Raw genomic sequence first — 25,268 nt, forward strand, 5'->3', positions numbered from 1 at the left:
CTTATATTTTTAGTAATTTTTAAAATTTTATATTTTAAAAATCAATTAATTATTAATGTGTTGACATACATGTCGCATCAACAAAACTAACAAACATTAAATTTTCTATTCATTTTAATGTGATTTAACAAATAATAAATTTAAATGTAAAAAAAGCTAAAATAATATTTTTGTAAAATTAAAACAAAAATTAAATAAAAAGAATATGTTCAATTTTATTTGAATCAATTTTGCTCTCCTCCATAAAACCATACATTCATGAATCAAATTTAGACTCAAATCTACTATAGTATCAAAGAAATCCCCATTTCAAAATTCAACACAAATCCTTTGGCAGCATTTAAAACTTATTACTTAAAATTAAACTATTTAAAATATACTATTCATAATATATATTTAAATCTATAAATTTATTAAACATCTATTTAATAATAATTTTAAAATTCTTAAAATACATTTTTCTTTTTTATTTTAATATATCTTAAATCTCAACTAATTTATCTATAATATAGATATTAAATTATTATTTATATAATAAATAAATTTCAAATTTTAAATCTATATTCAGAAAACATTTAAGCGTCAATAATATATAAGATTGATATAACTAGAGACCTGATAGGTACCGACCCCTCAATAGAAAATTTCCATTTAGACCTTTAAATTTTTAAAATTCTAAATTAATAAAAGTAAAATTACACTTTAGTCTCCCAAAAGTGATAAAAATTTAATTTAATTCTTTAAAATTATAAAGATATATACTATTAAAATAATAAAATTACATTTCTACTATCGTAAAAATTATAATTTAATTTCTACCCTTCTTCTCCGCTGAATTTATCGAGGAGCAACGTACCTTTCAAACAATATGGTAGATTATAAAATATGTAACCTTAGCTCTCATAAAAGCTAAAATTAAGTTGCATCATTAATTATAAGTATATAGCAAGTAAAATTCTTTCCCAATAAAAGCTCCTACCACACCCAACATTATATTTACATGCAAATTATCATTAGATACTAAATCCCACTCTCTTATTTTTATAAGAGTAATACTTAGCACTGCATATTATACATACCAAAGGGGTTTAAATGTTGAATAGTGATTACTTTATGCAGCCTCTGCAAATCCAATTTGCATGTTTCCATAGTCGAAAACCGTATGGAACTTACCCATAAACACGTCGCCCAAGATCCTGTATATCGACCGAATGGAAATATTAGTATGATTTCGGATATTCTTTGCCAGCCTAGAATAAAAATCTAATATCAGAGTGGTGAAGTATATAAAGAATACCAGAGTGGTCCGCGAGGCGGTGGTACATCAAGAGCACCGAATCCGCTAATGCATTGAGCTAGCTCTCCGTCACCAACTTTTAGAATGTACTGATTTCCGGTCATCAAAAAAAAAAAAAAAAAGGCAAAAGGAGGTCAGGAACAGAATCGGTGAACACTAACATGATATTGCAGCCAAATCGATTGGTTTATAATTCATAAGTCCTATCCAAACCGATAATCAAGTAATTATTGATACGCACGGTGGTATCATTACTGGAGCTAAGCTGATATGACGACGAACATTATGATCATGAATTACATCGAAGGAAAAGGCTGGCATAATACATCATACCTGCTCAGGGGTAAGCTCAAGTATCTTTCCACCGATTGTAAAGGCGACACTAGGCATAGAAGATAGGCTGTTACAATCAACAACTGATTCTCCCATTGGACTAGGCAACCGGTCACAGAGCTGCAATTATCAATTTTGGCAAAAGGTAAGCACCTTTTTGTTAAACTTGCCGGAATTTACAAAATGGTTGAAGGGGGGTATGTTCATTCACCTCATTGACGTAATCAAGTATACGCTCCTGAGTCTGGTTCTGTTTAAGTTGGCTTTGCACCCATATGACTGCCATCTCACAAACAGAACACATTGCATCATGGACATTACCAGAGGCTTTTCCAGCATTCTCATTCACAACACTTTCGATTCCCATACTGAAAACGATAAAATTTACATAAATTAATGAAGTAACAGAACATGTTTTTGAAAAGACGTGTACTAATATTTCTAAGCTAGCTGATTCGAGCTATGTTGACGATTTCACTCAAGGCATGAAACAGAGAGAAAAGGAAACAGAAAGATATGTGGCCAACCTTACATCTCGAGTTCCATCAAATGAACACAAACCTATTTGTGAGCAAACTTTCAGTGGTTGGTCCTGTCAATGCAGAAAAATAAATACTATAATTAGGCAGCCGACCAATAAACTACCAGAATCTTATTCTGACAATATCCCGATACCATGCAGCTGCAACACAACAATCACATGTTTAAATGGAACATATACCTTCGATAATAGCAAGTCAATTATTGTTTCTCCGTATTCTGAAACTACAGTCTTGCATTCTTGACTTACAACCCCTGTTGCACCAATAGCATGATTGACTTGAGCAATAATAGCCTGAAAACATAGTATAAGAAACAATATCACCATTGAAAGATCTGACTAAATAGCCAATGCATGCACCAGGTTTATAGTACATCCAGAGAATTGTTTGAAGGAAATGGGTGCAGCTACAAGCTTAGAAGTGTTAGTTAAAGAAGAAAAACTGTCGTGGATAAATGATAAATCCAATTTTTCCACGATTATCATAGAAAAGACAAAACATGGATACAACCACCTTGCTACACAAGTGCAGCTACACAAGCATGTATGCACATGTAATATACACATATCGGGATACAAACCGTAGGTCCAGTCAACAAGGAAGTTCCGGAATCAACAATAGCACTGCAGCCACTGGCACAAAGTCCTGAAACATGTCAAAGAAAGTAAGGAAATCAGTATAAGACTAAAATATTTGCCAGTCCCTTATCAGCTTTATCCTGTCAGGCATAATATCATAAAAAAGGTATGCAAACTTCTTCGTAAGATAATTTTGAGGACAGTCTCACCAGTTGTTTGGTCACCAATCAGAACATCACCCATATCGAACTGCAAACTCGAAAAAACAGTAGCATTACTGAAATGAATACTTGACATCAAATATTATATGAAAACAAGGGAAGTTTAGAATCCTAACCTGCCAGTATCCTTTCTGTGTTACAGGAACATAAGTGTGTTCCCCCTTGTAATGTTTTGGATCCATCCCACCAAAAACCACTTCTCCGCCAACATCATCCTCAGGATTGCGATTAAGCCAAAATGAAAAAACTGGTTCATTAACAAGACCTTGATTGACCATGTTGTACCTGTAGCACTTAACAAAATTAATATTCCATGCAATGGCAGTTGCGTCATTAATTCTTACACAATAAACATCTTCTGTCAAAATATGAGACCAACAATGCATAAAAGCACATAAAAACTAAAAGGTACCATCGCATACCATACAGGCACAGCATTTCCAACTGAAATCTCTTTAAATCCAAGTCCAAGTATACCATCAAACTTGGCAATCAAAAATGTTAAGCTGGACTCCTTTGTTGCCTCAATAAATTCCTAAACAGATAAAGATGAAAAATTTACTTTTTAGAAACCTGGACCATCAACAATAGAGTACCACTGAAATACAGCGTAAACATATAATAACAAATAATTTACCAAACATACCTGATGTTTAACTACAAGATCACCAACTGTTACATGGTCCTCACTAAAGAATCCAGAAATAGCTCCAGTGCCATATTGGATATCCGCTGGTTTACCTGCAAGTACTCAACAAAAGAAAGTACATAGGCATCAACTTCATTATCCTCACTTTGACTGCAATAAACAAGTGTAATATCCTTCTTGTCATCCTTCCACGATCAAAAGCACACAGAATTAATTATGAATAAGTAATAACCAACACACGAGACTTTTTATTCATCTAAAAAACAGAAAGAAAACAAAATATTATAAAAGTAAAAAGAGTAAATAACACCAAATTCAACTACCACATCTGTTCTAATTAGCATTTCTAGATAGATCAAAAGAAAATAACCAGTTTATAAGTGGATTTCAGGAAAGCTTGAATGGATGCAGAAACAAACCATTAGCCTTGTAGGTACGTGAATGGCTTGATTTATATTTTGGATGGAAATAGCATGCTATCTGCACCCATACAACAACAACATGTAAGAAATATTCCAAATCAAGTGTCCAATTCTTGAGCACTTCAATGTCAATTTAAGGAATAAAACTCACCGAGAAATAACATTTAGATGAAGGAACCCACAAATTAGAACTCCCGGTGTCAAATATCACAGTGAAGTTCTGTGTAGGAGTGCCAATACCAATCTCACCAAAGTACTGAGCATCCATGTAGTTCTTTAGTGCCACAATATCAATGTCCTCTGATTCCCCCAAGTTCCCATGAAGACGATACTTTCTAAGAAAAGCTTCAGATGCCTTTTCCTCCTTGGATTCAAGGTGTGCAGCCATCCGATTGTTTCGGTCAATCTTTCTCTTTTTGAGTCCAATTCTAACCAATCTGTCATTAGGCGTGGAAAAGACAATAGGAAACAGAAGAAGACAAAGAAAAAGAGTGGCCGTAGTAGTTTTGCCTATTGTCCCCATTCTGATAACTACAAGTCTGCAATTGAAAGCCAACAAAACAAAGATTGCAGTCAGATATGATAAGAACTCCAAACGGAAGCTTCAAAAATATGATACAAACGCACAACTAGAAACAGTACAACTGGAAACAGTACTTTCACATGAAAACTAGCACACAAGCCACTTTTTGCTTACACAGGGATCAAAACCGTCTCTATTTCACCTATGCCTAAAACATATAGTCAAATACGTTGCCATGTCAAGTTTATTAAGGTCAAATTAATTTGATTAAAGCTAAGAGAAATCTTAAATATAGTTGCTCTACACTTCAATTAAGTGAAAGTCAGTATCCCGCAAGTTCATGTTAGACTACCGGAGAAAAAAGCAGAAACAGAATCTTATCTTCTTAGAACTTCAAAACAAAATCATCAACTTAATTCAATTGAACAGTGAAGTCAAAAGAGATTTCACTTAAATGTCAATTAGTTACTCTTCCACTTCTCTCAGGTTCCAAACACTAAAAATTTCACAGTATCTCATCACATAAACGGAAAACACAACAAAAAGATAACTACAAACTTAAACAGATAACTTGAACTTCGATAGTTACACGGTCAACTCAAAAGTCAAAACCAAAAATAATCAAAGCCAAACAGTAAATCTTTTAATTTAAATTTTTTTTTCCATGAAATATCAGTTTATATCATCACATACTCCAAATATCGCAACTATTCATTAATCAAAACAAAAAATTCAAAAAATAACTAAAGAAAAAGAAGAGAAAACTCACAGAAGGAAAAAGAGTAATCCAAAGGAGATAGAGTAAAGAAGATTAGAACCAAAAATAAAAAGTAAAGATGAATTACATGAATAATTTCGATATAATAAACGAGAGCTACTTACAATTTCGATGATGAATTTGCGAAATGAAAATAAAAGGAGATATTCTCTTTTCTAGATCCTTTTTGAGGTGTGTCTCTCAACTATCCACTCCTTTTGTTTCCCGATTTTTCTTCTTTTCTCAAGTAAGAGAGAGTTTAATTGGTGGATTTCTTGGAGAATCATGACCGTACACGTGGAGAGTGATTACAGGCTATTCATTATAGCGGTTCATTTATTTTGTTTTTTTTCCTTGTTGTGTAAGAAATGGAGAGCGTGATTGAGTACGGCTGAGTGTATGACGATTTTGGGTGAGGGAGCGATTTGATAGAACCATAATGACTGGATTGTACATATGGGCCCTTGCATACTAAATGGGATCATTTTTGTTATACGGTAAACCCATAAAAAATAGATCGAAATATGAAAAATATATGCCGGTTGAGTCTTAACTCAATTGATATAGACATTGTTATCAATGTAGAAAATATGAATTCGAGTGCGTTCAAATGTATTATTATCCTATTTATGAGTTGGGAGAAATTATGTCTAATTTTAGATATTATGATAAAAAGAGCAAATATAATGAGATTGTTAAAAAAATTTGTATGAGCTGTCATAGATAAATATATTTGTTTAATTGAAAATTTTATATTTTAATTTTTTAAATAGTTGGTGATTTTTAGGATAAATAGGTAGTTTTTTTAAAAGGCTTAATGACAAATTTGGCCACTAATATTTACATATTTTGTCAAAATGGCTTTAATTATATTTTAATCTTTTTTGCCATCAACCTTTGTTCTTTTTGCAAATTGCATTTTCTAATAGATTTGATAGAAGTACAGTTAAAAAGTTAACGGGATGATTTGAAATTTCATACGTGGAATATTTTTAATGAGACGTAATTTATTACTTAAATAACTCAATAAAATAATTACATGTGGAAATAATAAAGTAAATAATTCATGAAGTTAAAATTTAACTCTTAATTTTAAAACCTTTTTAGATAATTATATTTATTTTTAATTTAAGAGTTATTTTTAAAATTTCATGTATGATTTATTTATTTTATTACTTTTCATATGTAATTATCTTATTGGGTTACTTAAGTAATAAATTACATCTCATTAAAACATTTCACATCATCCACGTTAATATTTTTAACGGTACTTTCAACAAATTTATTAAAAAAACAGTTTGAAAAAAACAAATGTTGATAGCCAAAAAAGGCTCAAAAATATAATTAAGGTCAATTTGACAAAATATGTAAACGTTAGTGGCCAAATTTGTCATTAAATATTTAAAAAAAACATAAGAAATGAATGTTAGTTGAAAAGTGAATGTGATAGTTGAAAATAAACCACTTTTAATTTTTTTAATTTAATTTTTTATGAAAAAAGTAAAATATTTGAATAAATATCTTTCTAAAGTTTTCATTCTTGATTCAAAAGCTATCCAACTTAAAACACAAATCGCTCAATTTTTCAAACTAAAACTTTGCTTTGTCAATGGTGGTATTTATTGATCACGACTTCTTCAACGTTTTTTTTTTTTGGCTTTTATTTTATTTTTAATTTCAGTTCACATTATTATAGTTTTGTTTGTAGTTTTAAGGTATTATTTTGTCTATATTTATCGAGATTTTTGTTTTACTCACTTTGTTTTCTTTGAAAGCAATTTTTAATTTCTAGTCAAGTTTTGACATATATATATATATATGAGGTTTGTCAATCTAAAGGTGTCGCTAAATTTATTAGGAATCATTCTCAAAGAATTTTATTATGATAGATCATAGTGATGGTGATTAATCCAATATGATGAGGAAGAAGATAGGTCATCTGAGACTTGCCATTTTATGCATCACTGATGCGATGGGTCTCCCAAGGCTTTTGGCAATTGTTTCTTATTTGACTGTTGTTCATCATCAGGCTGATTTGATGATAGCAGGGTCATGCAAATTTCAATGATTTAATCAAATTGATATATCTCTAGTTTGTTTTTGAATTATTCCAATGTTGCAGTTACTGTTAGTTTGTCTTTCTCTTTTTTTAGATGATTTTTCTAGGCATGACATTTGTGCATTAGTTTGTAGTAATTTATTTATCGTTTGTATAACATGTTACGTCTTTATAGTTTTATTGTTCATAGTTCCTATTAGAGTTACCCATAAATAGGATGATAATACGCTTCAGCGCACTCGAACTCACATCCTTCTATATTAACAACAATGTCCATATCAATTGAGTAAAGACTCAATCAATTATTTTCTATTTTTTTAAAATATTAATTAACACGTCCACAACCACATACATAATCTTGTTTAATTTTTAAATATTAAGTTTAAATTGATTACGTTAAAAATAATGATACTATATGATGTATGGTACTTTTCTTTAAATATGTCATGAGAATGTCAATTTTTTTAGACAACTGTATTTTCAAACTTGATTTTATTTTGCTAGTCAAAATTATTTTAATAATTTTAATTTTTTCAAACGATATATTTTAGGTGACCAACACATGCACATCTGACTAAAATATTAACTCCATAAAAAAATTTTATGATAAATAGGCAGTTTTAAAAAATTAATATGTGAGAGAAATGGATGTGATTGTTGAAAATAAATTATAATAGGTTTATTATTTAAATTTGTCTTTAAGAAAAAAAAGGTAAAATATTTAAACCAGATTTATTTTTATTTTAAGATATAAGTGGTGTCATTTTCTCATGATATCAATTCAGTTAAGAGTTTTATATATAATAAAGAAATAGATACGATATGACATGTTTAAACACAACTTTTAATGTTCATGTTGTATCACGGTTTTAAAATTTTATACATGTGAATTTCAAGTCATGATTTATTAGTCGGGTGTTCAAATTTCCCAAAAATAATATGGGTTCGAATCACTGTTGTACCAAAACTTTGAATTCTAAATTAGTTTTTTGAGTTCCAAAATACTCCCTTAATTATTATTTTATAATTTTAAATAAAAAGCTAATAAAATCAGTTGGTTAAATCAGTTAATAGAACCAGTTGATCAAATTAGAGGTGCTTATAGGGCCTAAGCATGATATTAATATAATTTATGTTTGCCCAAGCTCTGTCCGGCTAGAAATATTGGTATAAAATTTTGTCCAAACTTACTGCTCATATTTGCAAAAAGATAACCTAAGCCCATTTTAGGCTCGCCCATATTATTTCTAAATTTATTTTTTTTAAATATTTATTTTATATTTATTTTATTATTTAATAATTTTATACATTTTTTATTTATTGAAAATTTTTATATAGTCATCTTAACATTATTTTATTGTTTACATTAGAGTAGTATTATATATTTAGTATAGGTTTATTTTTTTAATGTGTTCTAAATTACATAATATATAAAAACAACTTAATATAAAATATTATAAATTTAAAAATGGATCGGGCTGAACTTGGGCATTGAATATTCAAGCCTGAGCTTGACCATATTTTAAACAAGCCAAATATTTTTACCCAAATTTTCCTAAATTACAAGTGTGCCTTCAGGCCTGGGTGGATAGTCAAGCCTATGAACAGGTCTAGGTCAAACTAACTACTGCAATTAACAATCAACCAATTACCAAACAGGACCTTATTTAAAAGCGTTTAGCAAAATTTACATGACAACTGAAAGCTTATATATGTAAAATGACAAATAAGAGCATGACATTTTTTTTGTTAAGTATTTATTTGTTTATAATACTTTAGTCTTTATTGGGTGAAATTATTGAAATAAAATACTATTACCAATGAATTAAAACATCCATTATGGAAATTAATTAGTGAATATTTTTGAAAATTTAAATAAACAAATTTCTTAAGTTTCTTATTTGCAAATATTAACCTTGTGGAAATTGATAAATATTAATAATGTATCAATATAATTGAAAATTATATTCTTAGTCATAATTATGTCATGTTCTTAGTATGTAAATTAGTGATAATTATGTCACACTCTCAGGTAGCATTTTGCGCAAGTAAATTAAAATTAAATTAAGATTACATAAATATTCAAGGATGAATGGGCTCGATTGAAAATTTCTTGCGGCAATGTTGATTTTTGTAAATTCAAGATGGATTTTTTTTTTCTTTAGATTTACTTTGGAGGTGAAAGTGAAAATGAGAGGATGAATGTTATTGATATCTTGACATCTCTATTAGGTTTGAGAGCATGTGACAAAAGGAGTAATTTTTTTAACAAGCATGGTCAAATATGTCATTTCACATATCTCATCCCCAACTTTAGAGGTTTTAGCTCATTAAGTTCTTACAAACCTCTATCCTCCAAACCCTATAATTAGAGGGTTTGACTACACAATCTAATTTTATTTGTTCCCAATTTAGTAAAAAATAAGTCTAAAACTCTATATCCACATATTTTCTGTTTTTTTTTCTTTAAATTACTAATTAACGGCTATGGAATGTTCCACGACCACATACAGAAAATCTTGTTTTAGTTTTCTGTTGGTCATTCAAGAAAGCTGAAATGAAAAAGTAAAACATGAACAATTTTCCAAGATGTAGATATGAATGTTGAATCAAACTGGTTGATTTCCAATTTCTGTAAATTAGGTGTTAAAGAAATTGATTTAGTCATTGTAATAAATATCATAAATTGCGGAGACTAAGGAAAATCCAATAAAACTCTAAAGAAATTCAATAAAAATTTCCAAATTTTGGAAAAAGGATCTTAAAATATTATAAAATTAAAAATATATATTAGATTTTTTAATAAAACGAATTTATCAGTTAACAATTCAAAAACAATAAAATTTCCTCTTTCTTTCTTTATTTGCAAAAATACAAAATATAAAAATTCAAAAATTCATTAAAAATTATAACAAAAGATATATATTTATTAGAAAATTTTAAAAACTATATTAATTAACAGTTCATTATCTAAAAGAGTTTTTCCTGACACTTCTCTTTTGTAAGTTTTATTAGAAAAATTCGTCTTTCTACAAATTCTTTTAGATTTTTATTGATTTATTATTTAAACAGTTAAAGTGATATTATACCATTTAAAAAATATTTCAAAAAATCTGTTCCTTAATGATTTTTAATGAATATTATTGTTTTTCATTTTAAATAAATTTATTTTTATAATTTTAATGGATTTCATGAATTTTTTTATTTTTTGTATTTTTGATGTTTTGAAAAATATTTATTTTACCTTTTTTAATGATAAGATGTCATGTTATTATTTACTGAATGTGCATGAGATCTATGCACCGATAGTGTATCAAATATTTTCTCATAAAAAAAGACAATTAGAATTCAAAAGAAAAAAAACTAAAAATAAATAAATTATAAAATAAAGAAATTTGTTTGTTTATGTTTTTTTTTTCAAAATTGTAATTATACTTAATTTAATTAAATTGGAAAAGTTATTAGATGTAAATGAGTGTATAATATGTGTCGAAACTGTTTTTTTGAAAACAAAAATTTAGTTGTCGACTTTAAAAATAAAACTGGAGTCGCCACCGATCCTTTATTAAGGTGCGATCGGCCCACCTTAAAAATAATTTTGGTCTGCGAAATTTGAGAAAACATGTTCGGGAGTCAGTTACGCACGAGGAAGGATTAGCACCCTCATAACGCCCAAAATTGATACCAAATTGATTTTTTTAATGCCTTGGTGTCGAAAATTTGAAAAGATTTTAAAAGGAAACTTTTTTATTTCACGAATGGATTAAAATAATAAGACAATTCTTATTTCAAAGAAATAAAACACCACACCCAGTGAGTTAGGGCACGATGTTTTTAAATCTTCAAAATACCCGAATATTACCTTTTGTTCTTGAAAATTCTTATTTCGAGAAGTCAAAAATATCATGACCAGTAAGTTAGGACCCAACATTTTGAATCCCCGAGAATAAGCTTCATTTGAAATTTGTGAATTTATTGCAAAACAAATACTTGGCTCTCTAAATTCATCGAAAAATAATCGCAATCCAATAAGTTAGGACACGATCTTTCACGAGAATCATGAATGCCAAATATCTTGGAATTTATAAAATAGGATGATTTAAATACTTTGAGAAAATCAAAATATATATTTTTAAAATGGATGCTAAAAAGGGTTAAGGTACAACATGGAACAAACACTTTAATTTAAAATGTAAATGTAAATTGTAAAAATAAAATAAAAGTATAAAGATATGCATATGTGTATATATTTTCGAAATAAAAATGTATAAGTATATATATGTAGGTAAACCATGAAAATATGTGCACATTTAAATGCTTATGTATAGATGTACAATATGTATATATAAAATGATAAAAATATTTACAATGATTTTAAAGAAAAATGTGTACATAAATATATTATAGAAAATGTATGTGTATTTTAAATGTGGGAGCGGTGAAGATAAAATAATAATAAATAAAATATGTACATGTGAATCAATAAAATAAAATATAAAATTATATATACATATATATTTACAAAATAAAGAATGTGTAAGTATGTATAAAATATGAGCATGTGAAAGAAAAATAAAACTATAAAAAGAAATTTTAAAAATGTGCGAACGAAATGTATGCATGCATGTATGTTATACATAAAATATGCGTATGTATGAATGAAATAATAACAATAATAATGTTAATAATAATAACAATAAATAAAATAAAATAAAGGTATAGCATAATTATGATAAGACACTAAAATGGATTAAATTGAATTAAAAACGAAAAAAATGGGGTAGATTTAGAATAAATTTAAAAAGAAAGGACCCACTTGAACGCGCGCGCGACAACGGAGGACCAAAAGGGGAATTATCCCATCCTTCCAGAACGCAGCGCAGCGGGGGACCCAATTGAAACAAAAATAAAACATGCGGCCCAATTTCTAAAATAAGTAAAAATGATTTAATTGAAAAGCGTTGCAAAAAAGGAAGGGCCAATTGCGAAATAGACCATGTGACGTCAGAGCGCGCGGATCCTCCCCTTCGGGTCGGGTCACCGCGCGGGTATGGCCACCTGAACGGCGCCGTTTTGCTAATACAATTTAAAACAAATTTTTTTTTTAAAAAATTTCATTTGTAGCATAAAGGAAAGAAAAGAAAACAAAAAAAAAAAGAGAGCCAAAAGCTCTGCTAGGGTTTTCAACCCCTTCTCCGCGCCGCCGCCGTTCTCAACCAACCGGCCAATTCAAATCCCGGCCATTCCAGTCCCGATTCAGGCGAAGCAAGCTCGGGTTTCAACGGCGTATCCTTGAAGGTGATATTCCCTTTTTATTTTTTTGTTTAATATACAAAAATTCAGAAAATAAATAAAACAAACAAAAAAAAACTAAGATGAAATTCACCTCTTTTGATTTTATTTCACTGTTTTTCCTTCAATTTACAGTATTCTCTCTGTATTTTTTCGATTTTCTTGTGTATATCCCCCTTTACAGAATTCTAAATGGCCTTTTAAATAGCCGAAAATGGGAAAAAATGAAACCAAAATCTAAAGAAATCCCTTCTGTTTCTCTTTGTTGGCCGGATCTTTTGCTATTCTCTTTCGCTTGTTGCAGGTACGTGCTTGTGGGGAAGGTGCGAGATTCGCGACAGCGCGATGTGCGGGATTGACGCGCAAAGTCTGCGGAGCGAGGGCGCGAAGATTGGCGAGGCCGTTCTTCTTGTTGAACTTCTTGCTAATGACCTAGGGTTTTTTGATGGTTTCGCTTTGGGCTAGCGGGCTAGGGTTAGGTGTTGGGCCATTCTAGGTTTAGTTGGGCCCGGGCATTGTTGGGTTTGTACAATATGCTTTGGATGTATTTAAAAAAATTAAGGTTGTCGCACTATTTTATTGGTGTCTAAAAATCATAGATTTTAGGATCATACTATATTATTTATTAAGCCACTAACCGAGTTGGTGTCACCCTCAACCGCGTCACCAATTCGGTCAGAAAATTACGGAAATGCCCAGTAATTAAAAAATATTATTCAAATGTATTTTACCCTTTTCATATTAACAAAAACTAATTAAAATATGCACTAATTAGATTTGTAAAATATTAAATTTATCACTCAACTAAAGCGTTATTTTAATGTATTTTATATATATTTTATTTTAATATACTCAATTTATTGTCTACATTAATTGTATAAATAGTTTCATACCATACGTTTCATTATTTATTGTATTCTAGTTTTTAACAAACATTTGTATTTTAAATATGTGGTTTACACATCATACGCATGTGAAAATTTTTAATTTTTACAGATCATTCTATGAATATTAATAATCCACCGAACCCTTGAATCGAGGATAATATATTTTAAACTCACTTAAACCCATATTTTTAAATATTGTAATAACAACTATGTCAACTAAATTGAGAGTAAATTATCATTTTTGTAACAAATAGGAAAAAATATTAATTTCATGATATAAATTTAATTAAATGATGTGACTTTTTTTAGAAAAATAAAATGTAGTGTTTTCAAGACACATGACATGGTCAATCTATCTCATTTAATTTGTGAATATGTTATTGATTAGATTGAATGAAATAATTTAATTTTTTTTCAAAGTTTTACAAATAAAATTATAAGTATACGTTCGAGGAACCACAAATATCAAACTATAACAATATGTATTGTTCGAGGAATCACAAATTAAAATTAAATTTAAATCATTACAACACAACGGAATAAGAACTTGTACAATCTAGACTAAAGGCAACAAACTATACTAAAACTCACATATGATGATAAAAATTAAGCATAGAACCCGAACTCAATATGATTTAACCTCGAATTAAAAACCCGAAACTCGTAATTCCCTTCATAATCCTGTCCAAAAATTTTGTTCGCGTAGTCTTTATTAAAACGGTCATAACTTAAGCTCCCAAACTTAAAATCGAGTGATTCAAAGTGCGTTTCGAAGCTAATAGATAGATCTTCGAATGCCATGAAGATATCTTAACCAAGAATCCCAACCAAAAATTCATCACAAGTATGATGATATCCCAAAATTGAGAATTGACAGCTTGAGTAAATGGAATTTAATAAATTCCCTATCATTAGGACACAAAGCATCTGCCTTCACTAACTGAACCAAGGCCTTATTGGCACAATTCAAGTTCTTTTAATTTATAATGAGCCGAGTAAACATATTACATCTTTTAAGAAGACTATATCGAACTTTTAAATTAATATTAGATACCGTTTAATCAAATATAACACATAAAACTATTAAATCTTTTTCCAACAATGACAAAATTAATATTTTCCCCTAATTTGAAAATTCTATCCAATATTTTTCCCCTCATTTGAAATTTTGCATGCTTCTACCAATCTTTTAACAAGACAATGTCAAGATATGGTTTAATCAAATATATCTTGTAAAATTAACAAATATTTTTCTAACAATGACAAAATTAATATTTTTCCCTAGTTAATTTGAAACATATATATGCAATACTTTTCCCCTCATTTGAAATTTTGCATGCTTCTACCAATCTTCCTCAAAAGTCAAAGACCCTCATCTATAAATACATTATGTTCTAACGTAACATTGCTTGTGAGGCAGTTTTATTATTGGTTTCTACGTAGGTTTTTTTTTTTGGTTTTAGAGAGAGGAAAGAACATTAATGGGAAAGAGTGAGGTGAAGCTTTTAGGTGCATGGCCAAGCCCCTTTATGTTGAGGGTGAGAATTGCTCTTCACCTCAAATCTATCAACTACGAGTTCATTGAGGTAGATTTATTGGGACCCAAAAGTGAGTTGGTTCTTAAATCCAATCCTATTTATAAGAAAATCCCAGTCCTGTTTCATGATGATAACACCATCCTTGAGTCTCAAATCATTCTTCAGTACATCGATGAAGTTTGGCCTAATGCCCATTCCATTCTTCCTTCTGATGTCGCTCAACGAGCTGATTCTCGATTTTGGGTTGCTTATTTTGATGATAAGGTTTGTTTATGTAACATTGATGATCTTAGATGGTGTGTCTTCAATAAATTTATGCTAGGTTTGGTGGAAATTTTTTTTTCACATATTTTAAGACACGAGTTAACAATAAATTAATTTTATTTGCTCATGATTTTTTTTCAATAAAGGGGAGGAAGTTTATTATTATTATTATTATTATTATTATAAATTTACTCATATTTTTAATTTCAATTAGTTTAAATTTGTACTAATTATTTTTATGTTATGACAAATTATTTTAATGCCTATGAAAACTTGTGGTTAACTTTTTCTGTTAATGACAATAAAAGTACCATGAAGATCTCTGTACTATCACTTGGATTGTATTTTGCACTAAAAAAATGGGCAAACTAATCCTTATACATTAGATTAAAGAGTAAATTGAAATAATTAGACAATGACATGTAGCATGTGACATGCCAAGTGTTCCTCATACTGACATATACAGACCGATTTTTAACAGCATAAATGCATGAAAATTTTCATATAGAAGGATCAGTTTACTCTTTGATTTAATAGATATGGATTAATTCGCCCATTTTTTTAGTAGAAAGTAAAATGCAATCTGACTCCTAGTACATGATCACTATGATACTTTTACCGTTAGTGACTTATCTATGGCTCTTTGATCTAATATATTTGATTGAGTTGATGTCACATATTAACCAAGTTTAACTCAATTGTAAAATTACCAAAAACCCATTTCTTATACAAAGTAACAAATATTATTTAGATAGTATTTATATCATTTTATAGTTTGATAAATCTAAATATATATATATATATATAGATGATAAAAATTATAAGATTTAAACCCAAAACATCTTAGCTTTTTCTATATCAATTTTATTGTTTTAATCACAATCATATTTAATATTTATATTAATTTTTTATAAATTTGTTACAGCTCGTCCCCGCCTTGATAATAGCATTGGCCGCTAAGTCAAAAGATACAAAAAACGCAGCAATAGCCGAACTGGAACAAGGGCTGCTGCATTTGGAAGAAGCAGCCTCGACAAAGTTGAGCAAAGGGAAAGCTTTGTTCGGTGGGGAAAATCTTGGGTACATGGACATTGCATTGGGTCCCTTCTTGGTCTGGATTGGGATTATAGAGAAGCTTAATGGGGTCAAGCTGCTCAACGAAACCAACACCCCGTCGTTGCTTCGTTGGGCTGATAGCTTCTTTTCTCATGCAGTCGTGAAGACTGTTTTTCCTGAAGCTGAAAAGCTTATAGAATTTGCTATGAAGCTTATACCTGTCTTGAGAGCTAGGCCTGAGCTAAGGTTGCTGCTCGGAATTAGTGATTAATCAGTGAGGATATTACCGAGTTCATAAAATTTGAAGGTTTGTAATGTTGGGTCACTGTTGTGCTTTGAATTTATAGACTAATTAATGTACTGTTTAATAAGCAAGGATGTATTAGAGGTCCATAGTGATTATTTTTAATTGTTCTTGGTCTTTTGTATTATTTCGAGTTGAAATGTGATTCAATATTTGATACGTAATAATAAGATAAAATTATTTATATTATGATTTAGGGTATTAATTTTTTCGACTAAAAAATTGCTCTCTAATTCAACCACTAGTTTCCTTTTATCAATATAGGATAAGATGCATTATTCATATCAAAATAATTGATATATAAGGTTTATTAGTAAGTGTTAGTGTAGTAATAAAACACGTTACGTTCATTTGAGAAGAATATAGATTCGAACTTAGGAGATAATATTGTTGAAGTAAATAACTATGAACCCGAATATGAATAGTAATTCGAATGGTAAAAGCACTATGAAGATCTTTATATTAAGAGTTGAATTATATTTTATCTCCACTATTAAAAAATTGGTAAATTAATTTTTGTACAAATTGTTCTTTCTATTAAAAATTTATCAATTTTACGGTTAAAATTAGTTCATGTGCACTAGTATAAAGTACACATAGCACGCCATATATTATTTGTTTGGTTATCTTATCAATTACGCCAGTTTGAAACAGTAAAAATGAATAATTTAATAAGAAAATCAATTCACACTTTAATATAAAATATTTTTTTAAATAAAGTGATAAAACCCCAGCTGTATTTAAAAAAAAAACAGCAGCTAATTTCAAAGTATGGTATGTCCTTTGGAATAGCGTTTCTAACAAAACCTACTTTCTGCTAAATTATTGGGATTGCTTGGATTCTAAGCGAAGTCTCATTATTCGATCACTGTACTTCACCATGGAACACCACTTCACCCAACTCGACGACGGAGCCTCCGCCGACGTCAAACCGGCGTCTAATTTCGGAGCGGCGGTTGCGACGGTGCTCCTAGCTTTGCTTTTACAAATATTTTGGCGTTGCTGTCGCTCAATTTGCCGTAATCATGTCAAGAAATACAAGTTTTCTTCTTCTTCCGCCGCCGCTAACATGGACCGGTCGATAATCGCCGCCGTGGAGAAGATCCTTAAATACACGTTTAAAGACAAAAGACTCCTGAAAGAAGCCTTGACGCACTCTTCGTGCCGCGAAGACATGTCGTACGAAAGACTGGAGTTCATTGGGGACGCGGCGCTCGGCTTGGCTGTTGCTACCCATTTCTTCTGTTGGGAACCGCGACTGGACCCTGACCAGCTTACGCTGCTCCGAAAAAAAAGTGTAAGCAACGAGAGACTGGCGCTTGTGGCGGCTAGGCATGAGCTTGACCGGTTCGTCAGGAGCAAAGACACTGCTCCTCTTAACCGCAAAGTAAGCAGAAACTGTTAATTCTCCTCCAATTTTCAGTTTTTTTTTTCTATGTTTATTCACTTTTTTTTCATTAATACCTTTTATTGTTTTAAAACATAATTTAATAAAATTTGTACTCCAGAATTTGCTTTAAAGAGCATTAAACTCCTTAATATCGAATTAATCTGATTTTTCTAAAATTTATCGGATTAATTTGATTTTAAAGAGAGAGAAAAAAAACAAGTCCAAAGGTTCTTGATAGCTTACAATAAGTTTTCTTATCCTTATATATAAAATATACGCCGTAATGTGTTAGTATTTGTTAGGCCTATTCTCTTTATTCAATTCAATTAGATGTTAATTTAATGTAAATGAACCATAATTATGTAAACCTATTTATAATATATAATTTAATTTAATGTAAAATTTTTAGATTTGGCAGGAAAAGACTTTTAGCTGGGCACACTTTTTCGCTCAATCAGCAAAGCGCGTCTAACTGGACGCATTTTCTTTCTCTATCCACGATTTGTTTAGAGTTTCTTTTAGCTTTTTAGGGTTAGAGTTTAGAGGTTTTTTAAAGATTTTTGTTTAGGTTTTGTAATGGTTTTTAAAATTTAGGGTTTAAGATTTATGAAATTATTATTTTAGGATTTTTTTAAATTTTTAATATTTTTATATATTCTTTAGAATTTTTTTTATGATATTTATATTTGGTGGAAAATATAAATTTTAGAATTGTTTTCAGCAGATGTGACAGTAAAGCGCATCCAGTTGGAAGCGTTTCTTTGTCAAATATGTTGAGATGCATTTTCCTTCTCTCCCAAAATCAATCTAATCTGATAAATTTTGAAAAACACACCTAATCCGATAATTTTTCAAAATTTTCAGCATTTTGGGTTATTCACTCCGGTAGAGCTATATAATTTCAATTAATCAAAATGTAATACATTAAGCCCATGGTATATATATCTTATTGGCTGAAGGTTAGGGAGTACGTAAAGGCAGTTAAACAAGGAGATGATCATAAAAACTTGACAGTTCGAAGTCCAGATATTTTGGCCGATATTGTTTAAACAGTTAAAGTGATATTATACCATTTAAAAAAATATTTCAAAAAAATCTGTTCCTTAATGATTTTTAATGAATATTATTGTTTTTCATTTTAAATAAATTTGTTTTTATAATTTTTAATGGATTTCATGAATTTTTTATTTTTTTGTATTTTTGATGTTTTGAAAAATATTTATTTTTACATTTTTTAATGATAAGATGTCATGTTATTATTTACTTGAATGTGCATGAGACCTATGCACCGATAGTGTATCAAATATTTTCTCATAAAATAAATAAAAGACAATTAGAATTCAAGAAGAAAAAAACTAAAAATAAATAAATTATAAAATAAAGCAAGTTGTTTGTTTATGTTTTTTTCAAAATTGTAATTATATTTAATTTAATTTAATTGGAAAAGTTATTAGATGTAAATGAGTTTATAATATTTAAAAATTAAGGTTTTCACACTATTTTATTGGTGTCTAAAAATCATAGATTTTAGGATCATACTATATTATTTATTAAGCCACTAATCGAGTTGGTGTCACCCTCAACCAGGTCACCAATTCGGTCAGAAAATTACGGAAATGCCCAGTAATTAAAAAATATTATTCAAACATATTTTAGCCTTTTCATATTAACAAAAACCAATTAAAATATGCACTAATTAGATTTGTAAAATATTAAATTTATCACTCAACTAAAGCGTTATTTTAATGTATTCCATATTTTTTATTTTAATATATGCAATTTATTGTCTACATTAATTGTATAATTAGTTTCATACCATACGTTTCATTATTTATTGTATGCTAGTTTTAACAAACATTTGTATTTTAAATATGTGGTTTACACATCATACGCATGTGATAAAATTTTTAATTTTTACAGATCATTTCTATGACTATTAATAATCCACCGAACCCTTGAAACCGAGGATAATATATTTTAAACTCACTCAAACTTATATTTTTAAATATTGTAATAACAACTATGTCAACTAAATTGAAAGTAAATTATCATTTTGTAACAAATAGGAAAAGAATATTAATTTCATGATATAAATTTAATTAAATGATGTGATTTTTTTTGAAAAATAAAATGTAGTGTTTTCAAGACACATGACATGGTCAATCTATCTCATTTAATTTGTGAATATGTTATTGATTAGATTGAATGAAACAATTTAATTTTTTTTTCAAAGTTTTACAAATAAAATTATAAGTATATGTTCGAGGAACCACAAATATCAAACTATAACAATATGTGTCGAAACCATTTTTAAATTTAAAAAAACGGGGATCGACTTTAAAAAAAATAAAATGGGAGTCGCCACCGATCTTTTATTAAGGTGTGAACGGTTCACCATTAAAATGATTTTTGGTCTATGAATTTCGAGAAAATAGGTTCGGGAGTCGGTTACGCACGAAGAAGGGTTAGCACCCTCGTAACGCCCAAAATTGGTACCGAATTGATTGTTTAATGTCTTAGTGCTGAGGATTTGAAAAGATTTTAAAAATACGATCATTTTAATGTTCAAATTTGAATAAACCAAATTGAATAACAAGATCACTCATTTTGAGGAAATAAATTGCTACACTCAGTGAGTTAGAGTGCAACAATTCAATCGTCAAAATTAAGTATTTTCAAATTTTGAAATGAATTTTGAAGAGGTTGTTCGGTCATTTAAGTCAAACGAGAAATCAAAATCCAGTGAGTTAGGTTTCGATTTCTCGGAGTTCTTAAACATCAAACATTGCCTTTATTTTAAAATTGGGATAACAGAATGTCACATCCAGTAAGTTAGGATCTGACATTTTGAAATCTTAGATGCTTAGTTTTAAAATGCTATGATTTTAATAAAAGAAGCACATGGCTACCTAATTTATCGAGAAAAATTGGAACCCAGTAAGTTAGGGCACAATTCTCTCGAGAATCTTGGATGCCAAATGACTTAAAAACTTATGGTTAAACAATTTCAATGTTCAAATCAACTCCAATATTTTAAACAAATGAAACACAATTGGACAATAATGTGCGATATAAAGGGGATAACACATAAACCCAATTTAATTTATATATGAAAATAAAAAAACAAACTATTAATCTATCTTACAAGGTGCATTAAACAAAAACATGGAAAATAATACATATTGGGTATATATATAAAATGAAAGATTTAATTCAAATGGTAATATACATATAAAAGCTGAAATAAATAAAATATAATGGAATAGGGCTTTAAAATACAAATTATTAACTCAATGATGTAAAATCAATATAAAACAAAATAATTTATTATATGTCAATGATAAAATATAAAATAACAATTAAAAAACATACAAAATTATAATTAGAAGAATAAGACAAATATAAGATAACTTAAAATAATAATACCTAATAGCTTTAAAACAACAATACATAATAAAATTAAAACAATTATACATAATAGATTTAAATGAATGTACATAATGAATTTAAAATAACAAAACCAGTTCTATAATGTTAAATTTCTAATAATAATATACAATAAATTAAAATTAATAATAAATTTTAAATAACATTACGCTTTAGCATCAAACTATTATTAGAATTTAAAATGAATACATCAAGAATAATGGAACAGCAAATAATTAAATAAAGATTAAAAAAAGTATCCAAACAAAGTAAAGGATTAAATCAAAATCAAAACAGAACTGGAAGGAGGAAAACGAAAATAAATCAGAATAGAGGGCCAAAATCGTGACGCGCGAATAATATGAGGACCGAATGGGAAATATTCCCCTTCCCCAAAACGCAGCGTCTTTAGCATGGACCAAAGCATAATCAAGTCGAACATATGGGACCAATTTAAAAAATAAAGAAACATCAGATTTAAACTACGAAACAAATCAGAGGGACTGATGGCGCAAATATCCCCTCCAAGACCAAAACGCCTGGGTCTTACCACGCTCGGGTCGGGTCATCGGGTTATGGCCAAAAACCTTTAAACGGCATCGTTTTAGGGCCATTGAAACAGGCCCTAAACAGTGCCGTTTTCCGCACTATAAAAGACCCCTCCTAACCCTAAAACCAGTCTGTTGACACACAGACACCAGCCCTCAACCCTCTGCGCCGCTTTAGCAACGAAAGCCTCCCCCTCGCCTATTCAATCTTGGCCTGGACGGAGGGGGATTCGGCGACGCACAGAACCAAGTAAAGTTTCTAAACCCTTTCCCCTTTTATTTTATAAGTATGCCTATGTATGATTAATAGTGAACAAAAAAAAAACAATCAGAAAGGAATTGAAAAGAGAAAAAAGAAGAACCTTTTCTTGGTATTGATTTTGTTTTTTTTTACCGTATGCGTGAGTCCCCTTACAAATGCTGAAATGGCCTTTTTATGGCCGAAAGTAACAAAAAAAATGAAAATTACAAAAAGTGTATTTTCGTTTTTCTCTTATTTTCTTTTTCTTTTTGCTGTTATTTCTCTTTTTCGTTCCTTTTTGCTGCCTCTATTGCGTTGCTCGTTTTTGTCCTTTGCAGGTGTCGTACGAAGCAGTGGACGTGTGCGTATGGAGGAGAGAGGCGTGGAGGCTTGGTACGTGGAGGTGGCGCACGTGCGAGGGCAAATTGCTGCGGCGCTGGATGCTGCGTTGCTGCCCTAGGGTTTCTGATTCTCTTTGGTGTTGGGTTGGGTTGAATTAGGTTTTGGGTTAGGTATCGGGCCACTGTAACTGGGCCAATCGGGTTTAGTGTTCTGGTTATAGGCTTTTGGGCCTACTTGGATTTAGGCCTGCTAATGTAAAAGAGACTAGACTGTGTTATTGGGTAATTTGGATTGGGCTATTTTGGGCCTACTATTAAAAAAAGCTGAACATTTTATTTATTATATATATTTCTAGGTTTTAATACTTGGGCTCGAGCCGGGCAAAAATGGGCTCTTACAATATGTATTGTTCGAGGAATCACAAATTAAAATTAAATTTAAATCATTACAACACAACGGAATAAGAACTTGTACAATCTAGACTAAAGGCAACAAAATATACTAAAACTCACATATGATGATAAAAATTAAGCCTAGAACCCGAACCCAATATGATTTAAACTCGAATTGAAAGCCCGAAACTCGTAATTCTATTCATAATCCAGTTCAGAAATTTTGTTCGCGTAGTCTTTACTAAAACAGTCATAACTTGAGCTCCCAAACTTAAAATCGAGTGATTCAAAGTGCGTTTCGAAGCTAATAGATAGATCTTCGAACGCCATGAAGATATCTTAACCAAGAAATGCCTGGATCCCATCTAAAAAGTCGTCGAAAGTCTCATGATATCCCAAAATTGAGAATTGACAGCTTCAGTAAATAGAATTTAATAAATTCCCTATCATTAGGACCCAAAGCATCTGCCTTCGCTAACTGAACCAAGGCCTTATTGGCACAACTCAAGTTCTTTTAATTTATAATGAGCCGAGTAAACATATTACGTCTTTTAAGAAGACTATATCAAACTTTTAAATTAATATTAGATATCGTTTAATCAAATATATCTCATAAAACTAACAAATCTTTTTCCAACAATGACAAAATTAATATTTTACCCTAATTTGAAATATCTATGCAATACTTTTCCCTCATTTGAAATTTTGCATGCTTCTACCAATCTTTTAACAAGACAATATCAAGATATCGTTTAATCAAATATATCTCATAAAATTAACAAATATTTTTCCAATGATGAAAAATTAATATTTTTCCTAGTTTGAAAATATATATATATATATATATATGCAATACTTTTCCCCTCATTTGAAATTTTGCATGCTTCTACCAATCTTCCTCAAAAGTCAAAGACCCTCATCTATGAATACATTATGTTGTAACGTACCGTAACTTGTGAGGCAGTTCTATTATTGGTTTCTACGTTTTTTTTTTTTTTGTTTTAGAGAGAGGAAAGAACATTAATGTAAAACATGATCAATTTTCCAAGATGTAGATATGAATGTTGAGTCAAACTGGTTGATTTCCAATTTCTGTAAATTAGGTGTTAAAGAAATTGATTTAGTCATTGTAATAAATATCATAAATTGCGGAGACTAAGGAAAATCCAATAAAACTCTGAAGAAATTCAATAAAATTTCCAAATTTTGGAAAAAGGATCTTAAAATATTATAAAAATTAAAAATATATATTAGATTTTTTAATAAAACGAGTTTATCAGTTAACAATTCAAAAACAATAAAATTTCCTCTTTCTTTCTTTCTTTTTTTGCAAAATATAAAAATATAAAAACTCAAAAATTCATTAAAAATTATAACAAAAGATATATATTTATTAGAAAATTAAAAAAATATTAATTAACAGTTCATTATATAAAAGAGTTTTTTTCTGACACTTCTCTTTTGTAAGTTTTATTAGAAAATTCGTCTTTCTACAAATTCTTTTAAAGTGATATTATACCATTTAAAAAACATTTCAAAAAATCTTTTCCTTAATGACTTTTGATGAATATTATTGTTTTCATTTTAAATAAATTTGTTTTATAATTTTAATGGATTTCATGAATTTTTTATTTTTGTATTTTTTGATGTTTTGAAAAATATTTATTTTACCTTTTTTAATGATAAGATGTCATGTTATTATTTACCGAATGTGCATGAGACTTATGCACCGATAGTGTATCAAATATTTTCCCATAAAATAAATAAAAGACAATTAGAATTCAAAAGAAAAAAACTAAAAATAAATAAATTATAAAATAAAGAAAATTGTTTGTTTATGTTTTTTTTCAAAATTGTAATTATACTTAATTTAATTAAATTAGAAAAGTTATTAGATGTAAATGAGTGTATAATATGCTTTGGATGTATTTAAAAATTAAGGTTGTCACACTATTTTATTGGTGTCTAAAAATCATAGATTTTAGGATCATACTATATTATTTATTAAGCCACTAACCGAGTTGGTGTCACCCTCAAACGGGTCACCAATTCGGTCAAAAAATTACGGAAATGCCCAGTAATTAAAAAAAATATTATTCAAACGTATTTTAGCCTTTTCATATTAACAAAAACCAATTAAAATATGCACTAATTAGATTTGTAAAATATTAAATTTATCACTCAACTAAAACTTTATTTTAATTTGT

The 25,268-nt window shown here is 29.3% G+C and overlaps 3 protein-coding genes across 4 annotated transcripts; 2 read left to right on the plus strand and 1 right to left on the minus strand.

Moving 5' to 3' along the window:
* Nucleotides 1-880: 880 nt before the first annotated feature.
* LOC105790234 (aspartic proteinase A1) lies at nucleotides 881-5,614 on the minus strand. 2 transcript variants are annotated; one of them, XM_012617723.2, is made up of 14 exons: nucleotides 5,448-5,614; nucleotides 4,194-4,581; nucleotides 4,040-4,100; nucleotides 3,618-3,712; nucleotides 3,394-3,506; nucleotides 3,088-3,256; nucleotides 2,960-2,999; nucleotides 2,753-2,817; nucleotides 2,352-2,465; nucleotides 2,158-2,222; nucleotides 1,842-1,998; nucleotides 1,631-1,750; nucleotides 1,298-1,386; nucleotides 881-1,196 (listed from the first exon to the last, which is right to left on the minus strand). In XM_012617723.2, the coding sequence occupies exons 2-14, from the start codon at nucleotides 4,563-4,565 to the stop codon at nucleotides 1,112-1,114; spliced, it is 1,545 nt and encodes a 514-aa protein (XP_012473177.1). In that variant the 5' UTR covers nucleotides 4,566-4,581; nucleotides 5,448-5,614; the 3' UTR covers nucleotides 881-1,111. The 2 variants fall into 2 exon arrangements, with proteins under 2 accessions (XP_012473177.1, XP_012473179.1); XM_012617725.2 differs by lacking the exon at nucleotides 5,448-5,614 and adding an exon at nucleotides 5,335-5,429.
* Nucleotides 5,615-14,985: 9,371 nt separating this feature from the next.
* LOC105790238 (glutathione S-transferase U17) lies at nucleotides 14,986-16,866 on the plus strand. Its single transcript, XM_012617734.2, has 2 exons — nucleotides 14,986-15,362; nucleotides 16,288-16,866. Exons 1-2 carry the CDS (start codon nucleotides 15,042-15,044, stop codon nucleotides 16,687-16,689), a joined length of 723 nt encoding a protein of 240 aa, XP_012473188.1. The 5' UTR covers nucleotides 14,986-15,041; the 3' UTR covers nucleotides 16,690-16,866.
* A 615-nt stretch (nucleotides 16,867-17,481) lies between these two features.
* On the plus strand, nucleotides 17,482-19,147 carry LOC105793066 (ribonuclease 3-like protein 2). Its single transcript, XM_012622005.2, has 2 exons — nucleotides 17,482-18,109; nucleotides 18,522-19,147. The coding sequence occupies exons 1-2, from the start codon at nucleotides 17,603-17,605 to the stop codon at nucleotides 18,582-18,584; spliced, it is 570 nt and encodes a 189-aa protein (XP_012477459.2). The 5' UTR covers nucleotides 17,482-17,602; the 3' UTR covers nucleotides 18,585-19,147.
* Nucleotides 19,148-25,268: the final 6,121 nt, after the last annotated feature.

This window comes from Gossypium raimondii, chromosome 8, assembly GCF_025698545.1.
Source record: "Gossypium raimondii isolate GPD5lz chromosome 8, ASM2569854v1, whole genome shotgun sequence".
Lineage (NCBI taxonomy): Eukaryota > Viridiplantae > Streptophyta > Magnoliopsida > Malvales > Malvaceae > Gossypium > Gossypium raimondii.